This window comes from Magnusiomyces paraingens, assembly GCF_902498895.1.
Source record: "Magnusiomyces paraingens strain CBS 517.90 genome assembly, contig: contig5, whole genome shotgun sequence".
NCBI classification, from domain to species: domain Eukaryota; kingdom Fungi; phylum Ascomycota; class Dipodascomycetes; order Dipodascales; family Dipodascaceae; genus Magnusiomyces; species Magnusiomyces paraingens.
Genome location: NW_022474071.1, coordinates 323,635 through 342,715, shown reverse-complemented (window position 1 = coordinate 342,715; position 19,081 = coordinate 323,635). Strand labels below are relative to the sequence as shown.

General features: G+C 39.8%; 10 protein-coding genes across 10 annotated transcripts; 4 read left to right on the top strand and 6 right to left on the bottom strand.

Annotated features, from left to right (window-relative positions):
• Positions 1-5: 5 nt before the first annotated feature.
• On the bottom strand, positions 6-1,415 carry SAPINGB_P005761 (uncharacterized protein; the record flags this gene model as incomplete). Its single annotated transcript, XM_032000475.1, has 2 exons — positions 6-1,292; positions 1,347-1,415. The coding sequence occupies 2 exons, from the start codon at positions 1,413-1,415 to the stop codon at positions 6-8; spliced, it is 1,356 nt and encodes a 451-aa protein (XP_031856366.1).
• A 683-nt stretch (positions 1,416-2,098) lies between these two features.
• SAPINGB_P005760 (uncharacterized protein) lies at positions 2,099-4,834 on the top strand (the record flags this gene model as incomplete). Its single annotated transcript, XM_032000474.1, has 1 exon — positions 2,099-4,834. The coding sequence occupies one exon, from the start codon at positions 2,099-2,101 to the stop codon at positions 4,832-4,834; it is 2,736 nt and encodes a 911-aa protein (XP_031856365.1).
• A 213-nt stretch (positions 4,835-5,047) lies between these two features.
• SAPINGB_P005759 (uncharacterized protein) lies at positions 5,048-6,832 on the bottom strand (the record flags this gene model as incomplete). The annotated part of the gene is made up of 1 exon (XM_032000473.1): positions 5,048-6,832. One exon carries the CDS (start codon positions 6,830-6,832, stop codon positions 5,048-5,050), a length of 1,785 nt encoding a protein of 594 aa, XP_031856364.1.
• A 522-nt stretch (positions 6,833-7,354) lies between these two features.
• On the bottom strand, positions 7,355-8,018 carry SAPINGB_P005758 (40S ribosomal protein uS19; the record flags this gene model as incomplete). The annotated part of the gene is made up of 2 exons (XM_032000472.1): positions 7,355-7,776; positions 7,988-8,018. 2 exons carry the CDS (start codon positions 8,016-8,018, stop codon positions 7,355-7,357), a joined length of 453 nt encoding a protein of 150 aa, XP_031856363.1.
• Positions 8,019-8,176: 158 nt separating this feature from the next.
• On the top strand, positions 8,177-9,288 carry SAPINGB_P005757 (ribosomal protein P2; the record flags this gene model as incomplete). The annotated part of the gene is made up of 2 exons (XM_032000471.1): positions 8,177-8,189; positions 8,960-9,288. The coding sequence occupies 2 exons, from the start codon at positions 8,177-8,179 to the stop codon at positions 9,286-9,288; spliced, it is 342 nt and encodes a 113-aa protein (XP_031856362.1).
• Positions 9,289-9,597: 309 nt separating this feature from the next.
• On the top strand, positions 9,598-12,339 carry SAPINGB_P005756 (uncharacterized protein; the record flags this gene model as incomplete). The annotated part of the gene is made up of 2 exons (XM_032000470.1): positions 9,598-9,652; positions 9,710-12,339. 2 exons carry the CDS (start codon positions 9,598-9,600, stop codon positions 12,337-12,339), a joined length of 2,685 nt encoding a protein of 894 aa, XP_031856361.1.
• Positions 12,340-12,438: 99 nt separating this feature from the next.
• SAPINGB_P005755 (uncharacterized protein) lies at positions 12,439-14,940 on the bottom strand (the record flags this gene model as incomplete). The annotated part of the gene is made up of 1 exon (XM_032000469.1): positions 12,439-14,940. One exon carries the CDS (start codon positions 14,938-14,940, stop codon positions 12,439-12,441), a length of 2,502 nt encoding a protein of 833 aa, XP_031856360.1.
• A 1,495-nt stretch (positions 14,941-16,435) lies between these two features.
• SAPINGB_P005754 (uncharacterized protein) lies at positions 16,436-17,397 on the top strand (the record flags this gene model as incomplete). Its single annotated transcript, XM_032000468.1, has 3 exons — positions 16,436-16,470; positions 16,540-16,611; positions 16,926-17,397. The coding sequence occupies 3 exons, from the start codon at positions 16,436-16,438 to the stop codon at positions 17,395-17,397; spliced, it is 579 nt and encodes a 192-aa protein (XP_031856359.1).
• A 43-nt stretch (positions 17,398-17,440) lies between these two features.
• Positions 17,441-18,190, bottom strand: SAPINGB_P005753 (uncharacterized protein; the record flags this gene model as incomplete). The annotated part of the gene is made up of 1 exon (XM_032000467.1): positions 17,441-18,190. One exon carries the CDS (start codon positions 18,188-18,190, stop codon positions 17,441-17,443), a length of 750 nt encoding a protein of 249 aa, XP_031856358.1.
• Positions 18,191-18,413: 223 nt separating this feature from the next.
• On the bottom strand, positions 18,414-18,917 carry SAPINGB_P005752 (uncharacterized protein; the record flags this gene model as incomplete). Its single annotated transcript, XM_032000466.1, has 1 exon — positions 18,414-18,917. The coding sequence occupies one exon, from the start codon at positions 18,915-18,917 to the stop codon at positions 18,414-18,416; it is 504 nt and encodes a 167-aa protein (XP_031856357.1).
• Positions 18,918-19,081: the final 164 nt, after the last annotated feature.

Here is a 19,081-nt window from a genome sequence, read left to right as displayed (position 1 = left end):
TTTATTTATTTGCTTGCCTTGTTGGCTTTTTGAACTTCCTTTCTGAGATTCTTATAGTTGGTGCTTCTTTCGCGAATTCTAGGTTTCTTCTTCTTACCACCTTGTTTTATGCCCGGAATATAATCGCCCTTCTTGGCTCGGGTCCCCTCTAAAACAGAAGAGATTTCAGCTCTTGCTGCTTTGCCGACCGCGGTTTTTGCACGGCCAAGCTTTGTTTTTTCCTCCAGGGAAAGCTTGACCTTCTTGTTGCTGTTGTTATTGTTAGTTTTGGACTTAATGAATGCTTTTCGTTGCTTTTGGGCTTCTCTAATATTTTTGCTTCTAACCACCCGAAGTTCACGACCCTTTTCTTCGCCATTAATGTTCTTACCATTAAGAAGAAGAGCCTTGGTAACAGAAACAGGATCTTTGAATTGAACATAGCAGAAACCTTTGCCAAAATTGGTCTTAGAGTCACGGACAACACGAACATGCTCAATCTCACCACAGGATCCAAAGTGTTGCCAAAGAGGTTCTTCATCCATATCAAAATCTAGGTTTCCAACAAAAACACATCGTTTATTGTCCTGAGATGCGGGGTGAGAAACTCTGTCGACACGTAGGTGATGACCCTCAAAAACTGAGGCATTCAAGGAGACTGACTTGCGAGCCTGCTCAGGGGTTTCAAAAACGACATAAGCATTGGCAGCTTTGCGGGTGGGGTGGAGTTGTTGCTTGATAAAAGCAGCCTTTCTTGGGAGCAGTTTAGAGAACGCAATGGATCTGAAACGAATCGATGTAACCTTTCCATAGGGTTCGAAAAGCTCCTGAAATTTCTTGTAAACTGGTTTTGATGTGATGGTAGTAATTGGAACGTTTCCCACAAAAACTGTAGAATCAGCCTTATCAATTTCTTGCTCAGAAAGCCTAGGTTTCTTATCTTGGGTATCTTTGTTTCCATCAACATCAACATCAACATCATCCTCTTCTTCTTCTTCTTCACTATCACCCTCATCTTTTTCACCAGCAGTTTCACTTGACTTTAAATTCGTCTTAGAAGATTTTCTTTTGTTTTGATTTTTTTCGACCCATTTATCTTCGATACTGGAACCCTCTTTTTCGTCTGAAGAAGCGCTATTGTCTTCTTCATTATTCCCTTTCTCATTCTCATTATCTTCCTCTTCCTCTTCGTTTTCTTCCCGTTTTCGTTTTAGCGTGTTATCTGCTTTTTGTGAGGATGTTTCCTTGGTTTTTTTACTGTGAACAAGCTCACTCTTTATCGATTCATTTTTGGGTCTAACCACAGGACCTGCCTAAAATTAAAATGTTAGAACCAATAAAATGCATATCTGAAAATTAAAACTTACACTTGAACTAAAAAGAGATCCAACAGATCCATCTATTTTGTCTTCAGAAATATTGAAAAGATCAACCATTTTTTTTGCCCTTAGTATGTTACTCAGGTTTCTTTATTTTTTTTAAAAATTGTCTGCTTGAAAAAATTCCTCTTTCAAATTTTTTTTTAAAAAGGTGTTACCCTACCTTTTTATGTGATTTATCGCCGTACTATTAACTTGGTAGTATTTATTGTAATGTAACATTTTTTTTTGTTTTTTTTCCTGTTTTTTTTTTTTTTTTGCATTGAACAGGTCGTGACCCTCCAAACCCAGTCCATCCAATCCATATCTCTTCTTTTTCTCTTTTTTTAGACCATTCCCATCTGTTTGTTTTTCTGACATTTTAGAACTCTCTACAATTTATATTATACAAGTTTTTTTTTTTGATTGACTGCCACTTTTTTTAAGCAGTAGTATCCTCTTCCTCCCATCTTTATCGGTTCTCTTACAGTTCTGCCCCGACGGGTCCCACGTTTCTCCTTTCTCCAACCCAATTACTCTGCTCAAGTCACTGGTACTTTTCCGTGCCTTTTTTGTGAATTTTCTGTGAAACCTGGTATTTTGAGCTGTCGTTTAAGCTTGTCACTCATTATAGAGGTTTTGGTACATCCCATCATACACATACAGTCATAGAAGCTATATTTCTTCTTTCTTTTCTTCTCCTTTGCTTTCACGTAAAAAGCTCCAAATAACAACAAGACATTACCAGATGCGAATATAGGATGACCATAAGCTCGTCTTCTGCCATCTCCTCTAACGCGCCTTCAGATACCCCTGACGAAACAACCGGTCCGCTGGCTCCTTTGTCTAAAGCCCACATCACTTCTATTCCCTCTCACAAGTTAGAGTCCGTGACTGCAGCCTCTATTCCTACTACTACCAAGCCTGAGGTGCCTCCAAACGGGACCTTTATTTCAGTTGTAAAGTCTTTTTCTTTGCCAGCCGAGACCGCATCTTCTGCTTCTATAGTCCATGCACCTTGCCCCTCTTCTAAACCCTTATCCTCCGACTCTTCACAACCAAATGGCTCACCTATAACCACCAGTCCCAGTACTTCTAAGTTAAAAGCCTCGTTCTTGAAACAAAGTGATTTGCTTGACCCGGGACCCTTAAAACAACCCATGGCTGATGACAGTGTTTTGGAGATAAGTGATAATGCCACCCTTCCCGGTGGCAAGGAACCATCCGCACAAAAACATGGTAATCCAATTCCGACTATAACCAACAATGACAATGGCAATAATGACAATGGCAATAATGACAATTTGGAAGCTAAATCCATTGATCATTCTATCAATGAGTCTGATCCTAGTGTTCCATTATCTTCAAAGCCTGAAATAACGGAACCATTGTCGACGTTGCTGCCTTCGCCTCCTCCCCCTCCTTCGATAATAGACTCGGCTGATAGTTCCACCACCAAAGCATTACCACCCCCACCGGGTTCTGCTCCCACCACTTCAGACACCTCCTCCTCCATCACAACAACAACAACAACTGCACAACAATTTTCAGAGTCTACACTACCGCTGGAAAAGACTCTTGAAACCCAGCCAGATATTCATAAGCAAGCCGACCATAATGGCACAGCTGATGATGACAGTCTCCCATCACCAACTGCACAACTTCCAAAAGTTCCTTCAACATCTTCGTTATCTTCGCTATCATCCTCGGACCCCGAAAACGATAATGATCATTTTCTTTCCAAAGACATTGATATTGATGATCCACCAAAAGACCCGATTTCAAACAGTCAAGACTTAATATCTGAACTTAGCGACCCTATTGACTCGGAAGCAGAGACAGAGCGACTTGGAGCTGCCGAGCTAGGTGTGCTGGATAGTGTCCAAATGAGGCGGAAAGAATTTTCTAGTGAAACCACGGTTAATAATGTTTTGGAGAAAACTAAACCTCTCTTAAATGGGTCGTTAGGTATTTCTACTACTAAGAACAATCTTGAGGAAGATGATGACTCTTTATCTTTTACTCCATCCAAAAAGCACTGGGACCAACCTCCAATACATCCAAGCAAAAGAACTAAAATTGATCTTACTGACGACAGTCATCAAGATGAACTTCCATCACAAGCTGAACTCACCAAGGACTGGGAAAATATAGGTCCACCAAAAGACGATATTCCAGTCTTGGAAATCCCTGATAATAAGGAGCAGCAACAACAGCAGGCTGTGGCATCAGCTATAATTAAGTCTGAGGATAATCATGATACAGCAGATGCTAAAATGGACGCTGACCCTCCCGCTATTACTATTACAGAAGCTGCTGTTGCGGAAACAACCGCGACTACTGCTACTACTTCGAATACCACAACAAATACTACAGCTCTGGATGCTATTAATACTAACATAACTACTATCACAACTACCAGTACTGCCACTAGCAGTTCTACACTTTCTGAAAATCCAACAATCGAGACAGATAAAAATACTGAGTCAAAAGATGAAGACTCTTTAAATACCAACTTGGAGGGCTCCTCCGCCTTTTCCAGTGGGAAAATAATGGAAAAAAAGCCAACTCTAATCAGTGAAACCCCCTTGGAGACTATTTTTGAAGAAGCTTCCAAAGAACCAGACCCCCAATCGATATTAAATAAAGAACAGAATGGAAAACTTATTTCGAAAGAAACCAATGATGCTTCTGAGCCGAAAGTTGATGATGCTGAACCTCCTACGGAAAAGCCTACTTCTCCAACCGGTAATAGTGCTAGCAATATCGAGATTGCCGTACCAAGTCGGAGAAGGCCTTTGACTGACGAAGAGACCTTAGCAGAACAGCAAGCACTACGAAAGGAGGCGTTAACTTGTCTCACCGAAATTGAGATAGAGTTTGCAAAGCTGCGAGATAAGATGTTTACAAACCAAATGGCGAGATACATGACCGAAATTGAAATGTGCGCTGAAGGTACGCACCCCGATCTAGAGGATGTTTACAATAAGATTCAACGTGAACGGGATGAGCGCATTCGGAATGCCGAGCAGCAGCGCAAGTACCAGCGCATTTGCATAGACATTCAAACACGCGCCGGTCGCGAACAACTGCACCAGCAGTTTCTCAAGGACCAAGGCGAGATTCGAGCAAAGCTCCTGCTAAATACGACTGAAGAGTGGTACAGGGTGAACCGCGAGCGACGACTCATGGATTCAATGGTTCCGGAATATGGGTTCCGGCCACCACAACAGCCCGAAGTGCAAGAACGCCAAATGCAGTCATACCTTAGTGAAGTCAACATTCTCACCAACATAAGTCACACGCATGGCTTCCCTGCTGCACCTGAAATGAAGCCTAGCACTGATGAAGAGATTGAGGATGATTTACAGCAAATGGCTCGGTTCCGCAATTCTATTGGGAACAATGCTGGCATGGGAACTCCTCAGCAAAATGGTCATTACCCACGGCATGCGCACTATCATATGCCTCACCATCATCATTATCATCATACTTAATGTTTTTAACAAAAAATCGTTTCATTTTTTTTTTAATTTTTTTTTTAATTAGGCATAATATACAGTGTAATTTTATTCACACAAAAGTTTCTGGTTGGGGATGAAGAAAAAAGTCTTGAAAAATATCACGATAAAGAAAAAAAACGCAATTTTAATATTTGGTCACGTGATTGTTATCCATCTATTCTTATCGAACTATCGCAAAAAAGTTTATCAGTTGCGGTCATTGTTTCCAAGATTTTTTTCATCAATATGTACTTCCTCCAGTTGAATTTTTTCCAAATCTTGTTTTTTCTTTAATCTCTCTTGGTGGTATTTTGGTCCATTTTTAATTTCATAAAAGTTGAGAGCCCATGATAAAAGCATGAGTCCAGCCATGAGTGAAAAAGTCCCACCAGTGCCCATAGCCTGGTCCATTCGATCAACAAGGGATATACCAACCGCACAGATAGTTCCTCTGCTTAGATTCACAGCAGCTGCCGCACTTGAAGACTCTGAAGGAAAAAGATCCACCATGAGGGTTGATGAAAGACTGAAGCTGAACATTGAGGCAAATGATACAAATGCAGTGAAAACAATAGGCACAGCATAATGAACATGATATTGGATGGACCATCCAAAAATAAGAGTGGCCGCAATGTGGACTGACGAAACTATTGGTAGTGGCCACAACCTTGCCCGGTGGATGTTGAACTTTGCATTTTGTGGTGAAATTTCCTCCTCATTGCCGTGTATGTTACGAAACCTCTTGACTTCATGGTTATATGCGAGATTCATGACTTTTCCGCCAACCAAACTGCCCAGTACACTTCCACCGCCATTTGCAACGTAAGATAATCCTAGTTGAAGAGTTGAAAAGTCGTAGTGTTTTGTCAATAACGTTGACTGGGCGGTAATGAGCATAAACCATGAGGCGTAGTGAATGGCATTGGGGAGCAAAATAATGATCACGTCTTTTTCTAGGAAAAGTTGCATTGTCCTATGCAGCTTTATTGGAGATGGTGGGAGAACTGTTTCTGGAGCGAGGGTTTCGGCCCGAGACTCCTTTACAAAATGTTTTCTTAAAGACATGTATGGAGATTTATTTATCCAGGAAGAAGGCTTTATTGATCCATTTCCAGCAATTTTGCGACTTGTTTCAGGAAGCATTACTAGAAGGAATACTAAAGTGACGCCAGCCGCAATGACGAGAAACCAGAAAATGGAACGCCAGCCAAGGGTTGCAGCGAGAGCACCTCCAATCAATGGTCCAATTGCGCTGCCGACCATAGATAGCCCTGAATAAATTCCTATGTAAAATCCTCTGTTTTTGCGATCCGTTATATCACCCACGATTCCTGAACCGACAGCAACAGTGGAAGCAATGCCGGCAGCTTGAAGGATACGGAATCCGATTAAAAAGCCATAGTTTTTAGCAAACGCAAGCCCAATGTTTGCGCCAATATAAATAACCAGACACATTACAATAACGGGCCGCCGACCAATAAAATCTGCAATTGCTCCCCAAACTGCTGGAATGACTGCTTGGACAATCGTGAATACGGTCACAGTAAGGTTAATACGCTCCGTGGAAACGTGAAACTCATTTGCAAAATCTGTGAGAGCTGATAGATAGATTGGGACAGAAATTGTAGAAAAAAAAGCAGCGCAGGAAGCTTCAATTGCAATGCAAATAACTTCTGTCTTGGAAAAGATTGTGTATGGGTGTTCAGTGGCGTCTTCTTGTTCAGTGGCATCAACACTCAAGTTTTCTTCCTCCCTCAATGTTTGAATAATCTCTTCATTTAGAGACTGATATGCAGCAAAGTCGCTAGACTCTGAAATAATACGAGTGAGATTTTGAGTTGCTAGACTATGCACACGATGCAAGTTTTCCGCGTCTGTAAATCCACAAGTTTCTTTAGGATTTGTAATGATTTCTATGTCGTGTTGTGCGTTAGTAAATGAAAGTGTGGGGGTCACACTGGGGCTAATGTTATTTGACTCCAAGATTGGCATTGGTTTTACAATAATTCAAACATGAAAAATAAAGATATAATAAATGAGATTGGTAACTATTGAATATATGGAAAGGAAAAAAGGATATTCAAATGATATCTAAGCAATGAAAAAAATAATAATAATAATTGAGGCATAATGTAAGAAAGAAAATTAATGAAAATGTACATTTTATAAATTTCTTTTACTACTGATTTGAAAGTCATAATAATAAAATTTACTTTATCATTCATAACTTTTGCCAAAATCGGAAAAATAAAAAAGTAAACTTGCATTCATCACGTTTGTTGTAATCATCTTGAGCATTTCTAATATCTAGGATTTACAGAGACACAAAGATGCACCACGTATTTTACTATTGCATAAGAGCGCATTCACGTGATACAAAGTGGAATCAAATCTTGTTTAAAAAACTTACAAAGACTGTTCCAAACATTAAGCTCTATCTTCATTTCTTGTCATTTAAAATTTTTGGGCCATTTTTTTCTTTACATAAAACATAAACAAACAACAGAACACACTTTAAGCCAGGGGGATGAAACGGGCAGTGTGGGTGGCACCAATACCGGGTCTGCCGTGTCTGGTGGGGGTGTAGGTGATAGAGAACTCACCAAGGTAGTGACCAACCATCTCAGGCTTGACCTCGACAAGGAAGAACTGCTTGCCGTTGTAGACACCGAGGGCAGAGCCAATCATCTCAGGAACAATGATCATGTTTCTGAGGTGGGTCTTGACAGGAGCAGGCTTCTCGTTACCAGCAGCCTTCTTGGCAGCACGGAGCTTCTTGATCAAACCCATGGGCTTCTTGTTAAGACCACGGTTCAATCTTCTGCGAGCACGAGCATGGACGACTTCACTGAAACCCTGGATATCGAGCTTAAGAAGGTCGGGGAGGTCAACACCACGGTAGGAGAACTTCTTGAGAACTCTCTTCTTGCGTTGTTCTGTAAAAAAAGTTAGACACTAAATCTATTATAATTAAGAATCACTCTTCAATCTAAAACAGCACTTAAACAATGGGTATCTCTCAATATTCAAATTATTGGTATTCAAATCATATTCTGTTGATTCCTTTACTTCTATTGATATTGCTAGTAAATTTAATATAAGCTGTCTAGGTGTTGAGTGATATGAATTATCGCTGACAAGTCATACCTTCACGAGATTGATCGTTAGCGTCAGACATGGCGAATGAGTTATATGGTGGCTTCAGAAAAGTCGAACGGTATCACGCACTGCCAAAAGGAAAAGGGAGGTCGAAAAAAAAAAAAAAAGCCAGAAGGGGAGGGGAGGGCGCTCGAGTGTGTGCAATTTTTTTAGGAGGAGGTGGGAGTGTATGACAGCATGTCATCAGACTGTAATATACTGATAATAGACTGTAATATACATAATGTTTTAAAGAAAGAAGTGCAATATATTACTAAGTATTTATGGTGGGAGACAATTTTTCAATTAGCAAGAGATTCCGAACACAGAAAAACAAAAAACAAAAAAAAATTATTTTGGCAGCTCTAAAAGAAAATAGTAAATTATCAACACTAGGGTTTAGCCCTAAATATCTATGCAGTTATTTACCGCTTTTGAGTTTTCCCTTCTCTAACACAGTCTTAAAGCCACTCTTAAACACAAACTACACAGAGCCCGCTGCCCAGAATATATAAAGAATTTCAAGATGTTACAGTTACAACTTGATTTTTCTTAATACCTTGCACGGCTGTATACGTCCTGTCGTGGCCCGTAGACTACCTACAAGAAAGCAGAGACCCCTCCCTATACACCGTGGACCGCACTGTACACAAGGCAGAGGTCTAAACACCACTCACACCAAACATTTTCTAAAATTTTTTTTTTCTCTAGCCCACAACTCTTTTAAGTTCTTTCTTTTCCCTTTTACCTCCCTAAGAATAGTCTGCTCCAGATCAGCTTAAACGTGATTATTCTCCCATAAAAGGATCAGTTATATTTAAAAAGTATGCATTGACGATATTTATATTATTATTTTGAGATTATCTTAAGATTATCGATAGTTATCTGTTTGGGTTAATGTTCAATTTCAACGGCATTTCTTAGATTTGATACTATTGAGTTTTTCACATTTGGCATTCTTCAATACTAACATTATTAAAGTGAAGTACCTTGCTGCCTACCTTCTTTTGACCACCGGTGGTAACGCCGCCCCCACCGCCAAGGACATCACTGAGGTCCTCGCCTCTGTTGGTATTGAGGCTGAGGAGGAGCGCGTTTCTGCTCTTCTCGCTGAGCTCGAGGGCAAGGATATCCAGGAGCTTATTGCTGAGGGTACCGCCAAGCTCGCTTCTGTTCCCTCTGGTGGTGCTGTTGCCGCTGCTGGTGGTGCTTCTGCCGCTGCTGGTGGTGAGGCTGCTGCCGCTGAGGAGGAGCCCGAGGAGGAGGCCGAGGAGTCTGACGACGACATGGGTTTCGGTCTTTTCGACTAAACAAGTTGGAAGTAATTCGAACCTGTTTCTCTTTTTTTAATGTAATGACTCCCTTATTAAAAATAAAATAAAAATCCTTTTTGTGTACAAATTTTTTGCGAATTTCTCTTGAATCGATGTTAATTTAGAGCTGAAATTTTTTAGGTTTTTTTGTAGTGTCAAGCTGCTCCTGGTGTCTTGAGGTGCCAAAGACTTAAATTTGTTACATTAGTGTTACATTACATTGCATTTTCATTGCACGTTTTTACTTATGATTAGATTTGCCTCCATATATTTTGAACCCACCTGAACATCTAAACAATAAACGCAATGTCTGGTTCATCAGAGAGTCGCAAGCGACGATTTGATCATGGCGATGCCAAAGGTACTTTTTTTTTATAAGCTATTTTTTTTTCTCTCGATTTCTGACAATTATTTTTAGATAATTCGATAAATTCGTATATTACAAAAGAATTATCTCCATTTACTCTTCAAAGCCAGCATCCACGGGCGAAAAGCTTATCGTCTAGCGAATTCAATGCTGCTCTTTCAGATTTCCCGGAGCCCAGACAAAACAATGAGGATATTACAAATTATGTTCCTACATCTACAGTGTATAAGCCATATTCGGTCCACTTTGGCAATGTGACCACGTTCCAATTTCAAAAAGCAAGTGATATAATCATAAGAGTCAAAACGGTACCATCGCCTGCTTCAGATCCTGATCAAAATAAGCAAAAGGTTGAAAAATATGTTGAAGAAAAGACCACGATAATTTTAAATTTTTTCTCGGAAATATTTTCTGTTCAACTCTTATCTCAAGCAGAACAAATTTTCCAAAGATGCACTACTAAGTTTATAGCGACACCGGAACAAGTCACCGAGTATGTAACAACCATTAGTCGGCTAGGCAAGGATCGCCAACGGGTGCTTTGGAACGCCATTTTAAAACAAATAAATAAGGGGATTTCTGTTTGGGGGAAGACTTTACTAGATGAGGCAGAGTCGTTAATGAAAACTCCACAAAAACTTAATGAAGCAGATGGCTACGAATTTGCCAATCTTTTTATGCAGCATATTGAATCTATTGAATACGTGATTCAACACCTAACCTATGAGTTGCACATGCTTAGCACGCTTTATCTGCAGAAATACCAAAAACAAAAGACAATATCTTCAATATGTAACGATATATATGCGGAATATCTCAGGTTCCCCAAGGTCAAAGAGGCCCTTGTTATAAATCTACGCAGAATTATGCTTCATGCATTCCTTAAGGAATATGGGCCTTGGGACGTTTTTTCAAGAGTTTTTGATAATTTGCAAGCCTTGGCACCTGATGTATACTTGGAGCTTACTGAAGGCAAAATGAGCATTAGCACCTATGAACCTGAAGTGATTAATTGGATTTTACACAACAGGATGAAAAACTTTAAAGAGAAGATACTTTGCAAGCGCATAACATTGATGCTCAAGGAAATTGCAGAAAACAGGTCTTTTGGAATTAAGCAATCTATTGGGAAAATGTTTCACTTGAAAACAATACATGCTGTGTTGGATGAGTGGGATAGCAAGTTACTCGAAGATCTTGCAAGATGTTTTGATCCTGATTTCAATAATTCTTTGACGGTTTTGAGCCAGACTTTTGAGATTTATGCACGAACAACATATTTCTCCGGGTTTTTAGAAACAATACGTCTCACAATTGAAGCTCGGTTGAAGGGGATAGTAGATAATATCAAGGGGAAAGAGGACCTTGTGGTGGCGTTATCCAAACTGCGCAAGGTTCTTGACTCGTTTGTAAACCTTGAGTCGACATATCATGATGACGAAGAGCTATCTTCTCGCGCAAAAGACATGCGAATGGCAATTAATTCAGCATGGAAGAATGTGGTTAATTCGTCAGATACTGATGACTACATTGTAGAAAGTCTTGCGTTTTATGTGGACAAGGCACTACGTGATAAGAATTGGAGTGAGAGTGATTTGCGGGAAAGACTTACGATTACCAAAAGCATATTTCGACACCTGGACAATAGCAAGGAGCTATTTTGCAAGTATTACCAGCGTGACTTATCGCGACGATTGCTACAAAGTCGCTCGTATCACAAAAATGAGGAGCAACAGATGGTTGAAATGCTTAATAAGGAGGTAGGGAAGAAGGAGACTGAGCATTTGGAAAAGATGCTGAGTGACATTGTTCAATCGCAAGCGCTGACTGAACAGTTTGCAGAGCTCAATTTGAAGGATGACGAGACACCAATCCCAATTACATTTGAAGCCAAGGTACTTACTGAATCACACTGGCCGATGATCCACGAGACTGTAATTAATTTACCGCCACAGATGCAGAAGCTGCAGGATAAGTTTGAAAAGTTTTACTTGGGTCAGCACAAATTCCGACGGATACGCTGGATTCCAGCCCGTAGCATGTGTCTCATCCGGGCCCAGTTTGATGTGGGTGTCAAGGAGTTGAACGTGAACTTGTACCAGGCGGTAGTGTTGCTGCAGCTAAATGACAATGGAGAAGGTAGGGCAGAGCAGCGTCCAAAGTTGACGTATGCCGAACTGCAGAAACAAACAGGGCTAAGGCCTGAGGAGTTGAACCCAGCGCTGTTGTCATTGTCACATGGCAAGGTTCCAGTGCTGCTGCACGAGCAAGAGAAATCTGGAGAAGGTATTACGGACACTTTCAAGCTGAGTACTGGAGACGTGTTTAGCGTGAATGTGGGGCTCAAAGATAAGACGGTGCGACTAAACTTGTATTCATACAATTCAAAGCAGTGGCTAAGTCGTGGGGGGAATAGCACTGAGGCAGCATCTGAGCGTGCGCAGTTCAAAAATGAGATTCGGTTGGATCGTAATCTCGGAGTGCAGGCTGCGGTGGTTCGTGTGCTCAAAGCTCAAAAGATAATGTCACATGCTGACTTGTTTGTAAGTGTGACACAGCAAACAGTCAAGCATGGGGCCGTGACAAACGAGCAGTTTAAACGGGCGATAGAAGATCTTATTAACAATAACTTTGTGGAACGAGATCAGAATGATCCAGATGTTTATCAATATATATCATAATGGTGTTTATTAATTTTTTATATGTAAATTATTAAAAAAAATTGTTTTATTTTGTTTTGCTTTGCTTTGCTTTGCTTTTTCTTTGATTTTTTTTTTTTTTTAAATTTGAAATCCAATTCCTTCAAAAAACTCATCATCATATTCAAAAATTTCTTCACAAAAGAAGAGAATGGTTTCAACTGCACGACCCATGAGAGCCATATCATTGATATCGGGAGATCCGGAGTGCATAAGAACAGGACCCCACATGTTACTAAGGGTAGAAATAGACATGCGGTTTTGAGCCTCGTGCTGGGCGACCTTGTTAAGATGAAGAGCAATAAACTTAAGGACTGAGTAGTTATTATCAGGAAGCTGGTTAACAATAGTGTGGATGGCTTCGCGGCGAGCATTGTCCGAATCAATAGTTGCAGCATCAATGAGGTTTTTGTGGAAAAGACTAGTGAGAAGAGGGTCCGGCAGCTGCTTGAAGTAGAGCTTGAGAGTTCCTGAGACGGCATGGATATCGTTGATGCCGTATTGGGAAGGGTTGTTGAGGTCGACTGCAGATGAGTCTTCGTCAAACATGCGGCGCAAGGTCTCGATTTGAGTAGGGTCTCCTGCAATCCGATAAATACCCTCAATTCCCATTCCAAAGGAACTAATTGCTGCCACACACTTGAGCACCACGCGCGGAATTGGGCTGGAAACTGGAGGATTTTCGTAGGCAATTAAATCATCAAGTGAGGACCCAAATGTTGGGACGTAGTTTCCTGGAGAGGTAGTGGATTCTGCAGTTGTAAAAGATCCGTTGCTGAAGGAAGTTCCTGCAGGTGGAAGTGAAGGGGATGTACTTGTTGGGTATAAAGTTTCCTGTTGAGTTGGGGAAGAAGGGAAAGATGGCATTGGGATAGGGGTATGGCCAGATGTAGTAGTAGAGCCGTTGTTGTTGTTGTTGTTGTGATTGGGTAGAGTTGTAGGAGATGGTATTGGTATAGTTTGTTGATCATTATAGGATTGTGAGGAATCCTTTGAATTATCTGGGTAAAGCATGCTTGAAGAGGTGGGGTAGGTGTGTGAAAAGGAATTTGGTGAAGTAGTAGAGTCAGAAGCAACAGTTTTTGTTACAGCTGCTCCAACGGTTGCACCAATGGCAGCTGTTGCGGCTCCAGCAGAGAGCATTGACTGACCTCCTGAATTTCTTTGCCCAAAGTTGTTGTTGTTGTTGTTGTTGTTGTTGTTATTTTCAGGGGTCACATCTTTAGAATAAATTGCAGAATTGTTATTTTGGGACGAGGGTGGGTTAAGAGCATTAAACTGAGAAGTTGTTCCAGTGTTTTTAAGCGATTGTTGGTTTGTAGAAGTTGAAGAGATTGATGAGATTGGGGCTGGTGATTTTAAAAAGGCCGTCATATAGCGATGCTGGACAAAATTAACTTCTGGGCGGTTAAGGGTTTTTGAGTTGCGGATCTTTAAAATATCGTTATAAAAGTCCAAATCGTTATCGATTTTAGCCACGACTTCCTTGAGGCTGAGTGGGGCAGTTGTTGAACCTGCAGGTTTTAGAGGACACACAATGAAACCCTGTTGAAGAAGAAGGGTTTCGTTAAGAGTAGAAAGTTTTTGGAGCTGAACAGTAATACCTGCGTCACACTCGAGAATGTAGTCCTTGAGGTCCTTGATGAACTGTGGGCGGTGGGTATGGATGAGTTCTCTACGGAGCTTGTGGACGGCATCGACTCTTGAGCGGTACTCTTGTTCTGCAGCATTGATTTTTGTTTGGAGCTCTTGTTCGTGTTGTGGGTTGTTTTTAGACTTGAAGAGCTTGGTTTTTGTAGGGTCCTTGAGCTTCTCCATGTCTTCACAAAGGCCATAGTATTTTGATTTAGCTTTTTCTGCATTTTGTTCGGCTTCGACAAGGGTCCGTTCGTGACGAAGAGCAGTATCTTTGACAGTTTTGCGGGATTTGTGGATTGCCTTAGAAAGCTCGTTAAGTTCTTCATACATGGACTGGATGGCTGTCAGGAAGGCCTGGGAAGAATCCACTAGGCGGTCTTCAAAGTTAAGAAATTCACCAAATTGGCGCACAAAGGTGCCCTGGCGGTAGTCGGAGCGACGGATGGAATCGTGGGTGGATTTGGAAAGACGCTTTAAGTCTTGGATGCGGGCCGACTCATAGCCTGCGCGTTTCTTGAGGTACGTAGCAATGTTTGTTGCTGTGAGGTAGCTCTGTTTAAGACGGGCCAAAAGAGAGTCAACTCCGACATCGGAGAGCATGACTTCACGAAGATTAGGTTCTTCAAGAAGATAAGCAGAAGATTCTACTTGAACATGAGACGGAGAGGGAGTAAATCCCGATGCATTGTTGATATTATTATTGTTGTTATTGGTATTGGTATTGTTATTACTATTGTTATTGTTACTATTAGTGCCGCTAATAGATTGGCGGTTTTCTGGAGAGTCGGGAGATTCGTTTGAAAACCCAGAAGGGGTGATGGAGGAAGAGGCTGGAATTGGAGGCATAGCATTTGGAGAGGTGGCAGAAAAGTGCTCACTCTGGAAAGTGGAAGTAGCCGTGAGGGACGGAGACGACACGGTCGACGTCGGAGAGATTGGATCCATTGGTTGGTAGTTGAAGGTTGGTGGTTGTGATGGTGGTTGTGATAGTGGTTGTGATGGTTTAAAATGGTGGTTTATATGGGTGTAAATATAGAAACCTAGCAGTCAGGGTTTTTGCAGTGACAGGCAATAGTGCAAATGAAGAATTTTATTTTATTTTATTTTTTTTTTTTTTTTTACTAGACATAATTTGTAAAGTGGCTATATATAGTTAATAATAATTAAATTAAACTTATGAGAACTATTTAGAATACACATGAAAATTATGAATGAGGCTGAAGCTTTTAGGAAAAAAATTGTCACAGAAAACGTCATTATTATCAATATAGTGTAACATAAAAATGTAACAAATTGATGTAATAATAATGTAACAAAATGTTTCATAGCCTTTCCTTTTAACTCTTAATGTTTCCCTTCTTCCTCCCTCCCCCACCCATCTACCAAACTATTGGTATTTTTAAGTACCGAGCACCGAACGGGTCTTTAAAAATATAGAAAATTTGCCCGGTTATTTTTATTTATTTATTTATTTATTTTTTTTAAAGTAGCTGAATATATATAATCCATCTAAATAACATGTTTATAATTATAAACAATAGGTCGTATTTTTATTTATTATAATCAACAATATTGTTGATATTTTGTTAATTGTACGCGTTTCTTAAGATGTGAAATATGAAACCTGTGGAGTTTTTTTTTTGTGTGTAAAAAAAAAATACGACACACATAGTTTGGCTGTGTTTCTTTATTTTTATTTATTTTTATTTTTTTGAGGACGACGCAGCTTTGGGGCTTTTTTTTTTTTTTTTTGAGGCCCTGGAATTGTGGTGGTGATGGTGATGGTGGTGGTGGTGGTGATAATTTTTTTTTTTGTTTATAAAATGGCAGTTTGTTGTCAATAATAAAAATAAAAACTTGACTTTTAAATTTATTTGTTTTATTTGTTTTAAAATTTTTTTTTATTTAAATTATTCAATTTTTGTTTTTTTATATATTCAAAACTTTCTTTAAATATATTTATATATATATATATATATTTTTTTTTTTAAATATATATATATATTTTTTTAATTTTTTTTTTTTTAAAAATTTAATTTTTTTTTATTTAATTTTTTCTTTCCTAAACCACCAAATTTTGTTCTTTCTTGCTTTCCTTCCTCCACCATCTCAACATATTATCATCATCATCATCACCAAAATATCCCGTCATACTTTAACCAACTAAACAACTCCTTTGAATTATCCCATATTCAAACACCCATAGAGTCTCTTGTAATCAAAATTATCGGTCATTCTTCTCAAATCAACAAAAAACTCTCTACATTGCATACCTAATAATCCTTTAATATCCACTCTTTAAAAAATCTAATCTATAAAACCCTTACCATTTCTTTCCATCAGATTTTTTTTTTTTTTTGATTGCGCCCGTGCGCAAACCTCTTTTATAATACACTAATACCCTTATAACATCACCTTCTTTTTTTTTTTTTTTTTTACCATGCGAAGCATAAAATGTGTTGTCACCGGAGACGGGTATGTATATTTTCTTTCATTAAATACCAAAGCTTCATTTAAATTCTCATCTCTAACTTAAATTCTCAGTGCGGTCGGAAAAACTTGCATGCTTATCAGCTATACAACCAATGCATTTCCTGGTGAATACATTCCTACAGTGTAAGTTTTAATCCTTTTTTCCTCTTCTTCTTCTTCTTCTTCTTCTATATTTAAGTTGATAATTTTGTTTTGAAGAGAATACTGGTATTGATACTCATGGCCCCTGTTGCTATTTTATAACATACTGTGCTGTTATATTAAACTTTCCCTAAACAGCCATGAAAAAAAAAATCCACTTTCTCCAGACACCTTCTCAAACCTTACGCGTTTTGTTCTCTCTTTACGACCTTATTTACTAACTGAAACTTGCTTAATCTTAACCGAATTTTTTATTAATATTTTTTTTTTTTTTTTTTTTTTTTTTTTCGAAACAGATTTGATAACTATTCCGCAAATGTTATGGTTGATAATAAACCGATAAGCCTGGGATTATGGGATACCGCTGGCCAGGAAGATTATGACCGACTGCGGCCACTCTCATACCCCCAAACTGGCGTATTTCTTATATGCTTTTCTCTTGTTAGCCCGTCATCCTTTGAAAACGTTAAGACCAAATGGTACCCAGAAGTGACGCACCACGCTCCAGACACGCCCATAATACTGGTAGGCACCAAGCTGGATCTGCGCGAGGATCGTGAGACTATTGAAAAACTCAAGGAAAAACGCCAGACCCCCATTACATATGCACAGGGCGTCCAGTGCGCAAAGGAAATCGGAGCAGTCAAGTATCTCGAGTGCTCAGCCCTTACTCAAAAGGGTCTTAAAGCTGTTTTCGATGAAGCAATCCATGTGGCTCTTACACCGCAACTTCCCAAGAAGAAGAAGAAGAAGTGTTTAATTGTTTAACGTATTTTTTTTAATGAGTATAAATGAGTTTCCCTGTTCTATCTTAATTCTTTTTGACAAGTTTTCTGCGAGATGGATGAATTCCATCAGAAACTGGCTCAGCTGCTGGTGCTTCTTTCCCGTCTTCTCCAAACTTGACGTGTTTCCGCTGTTCCTTCTCTGCCTTTTCCTTTTCTGCATCGGCCTTGCGCGACTCATCCAGCTTGGCATTCTTTTCTCTAATTTTATCCTTGCGAGCCACCGTGTTTCCACCTCCACCAGCAGTCAGTTCCACATTAATTTTGCGGCCCATAAAAGTTGTATGATGCAACTTGGTCAGCGCAATATTGAGACGTCGAGAAGCATCATCGCCAGCAAACTCTACAAAAGCAAAGCCTTTATTGTCGCGTGGCCGAATTACATCGGGACTGCATGGCTTGAGGTGCTCCTCTAATTCGCTAACGCTATACTTGAAGGGTAAATTGCCCACAAATAAAATAAACCGTGTGCTGGAAGATGCTCCTTTGCGCTTCTTTTTCTTTGGCTGTAGTGAAGTTTGATCTTGCTTTTTCTCTGATTTGTCGTCATCCTCGTGCCTCCGCTTTACTGTTGTAGAAGAAGAAATTTCTTGCTCTGTTTCATGGCTAGTTTCAGATTCTTGCTTCTTTGGCCGGGGCTTCTTGTCTTTTATTTTATCACGTTTTTCCTCGCTTTTCTTATCTTCCTTCTTTTTCTTCTTATCATCAAGTTTCTGTTTAAACTCGAGAGCCTTTCGCTCTTTTTTGCTTAATGTCTTTGTTTCTTCTTCGGTCATTGTGTGTTGTGTATAAAAGGAAGGACTGATTTTTTCTAAAAATTTTTTAAAATTTTTTTTTTCAAAAACCCAAAATAAAAAAAAAAAAAATTTCCAATCAATTACATAATCATACACACGACTAAAATAACATCTATAAAAAAAATCTCAATTAACTTCATAACAAATTTATATTAATTTAACTAAATGCATTAACTTATCTCCAACGTTCTTCTAACCCAATTTATTTTGTTCTAATGTGTTTAAGCTTGCCAACAGAGTGTTCAAAGTTGGTGGCATAGCTCTTGGGTCTAATCTTGCGAGTGTGAGGCTCCTGAATATAATAATCCCAGCCCTGGTTGGTGGCAAAACGCACAGCAGCTTCCTTCGAGGTGAACTTCATTTCCGTGCCCTGCATATAATCTCCGGACGAGGCATAGCCCATAAGGTCATTTTCCCAGCGGTTGGCCCGGTCAACAATGTCCCAGTCCACACGCCAAACGCGGGTGCCCCAGGTGCCGCTCTGCGTGGCCGGCTTGGCAGCTTGGTAAATGCGAACAACCCGGCTGGTAGACAAATGTGCAGGTGCGCCGGAAATAATTTCCGCAGGAGTATACGATTCAGTCATCTCCAAAACATCGGGTGTGGTTTGCTGTTGTTTGTTCAAAGTGCGAGCAGAAATGGAAAAGGCGCGCACCGCTGAAAGAGTGGCCATGCGGGGGGCCGTCAATAATCTTGTACTGAGCATTGTGAAATTGGTGTAGAGAGAATGTTTATAAGTTTTTGGTGGTGGTGGTGGTGGTGGCAGTGATAACAGAAGGTGACAAAAAAAAAAAGGAGGAGCTTCTAACAGACTTTTTTTTTTGTTGTTACTGGTGTAAAAATAAAAAAAATTAAGAAATCTCAGGCCGT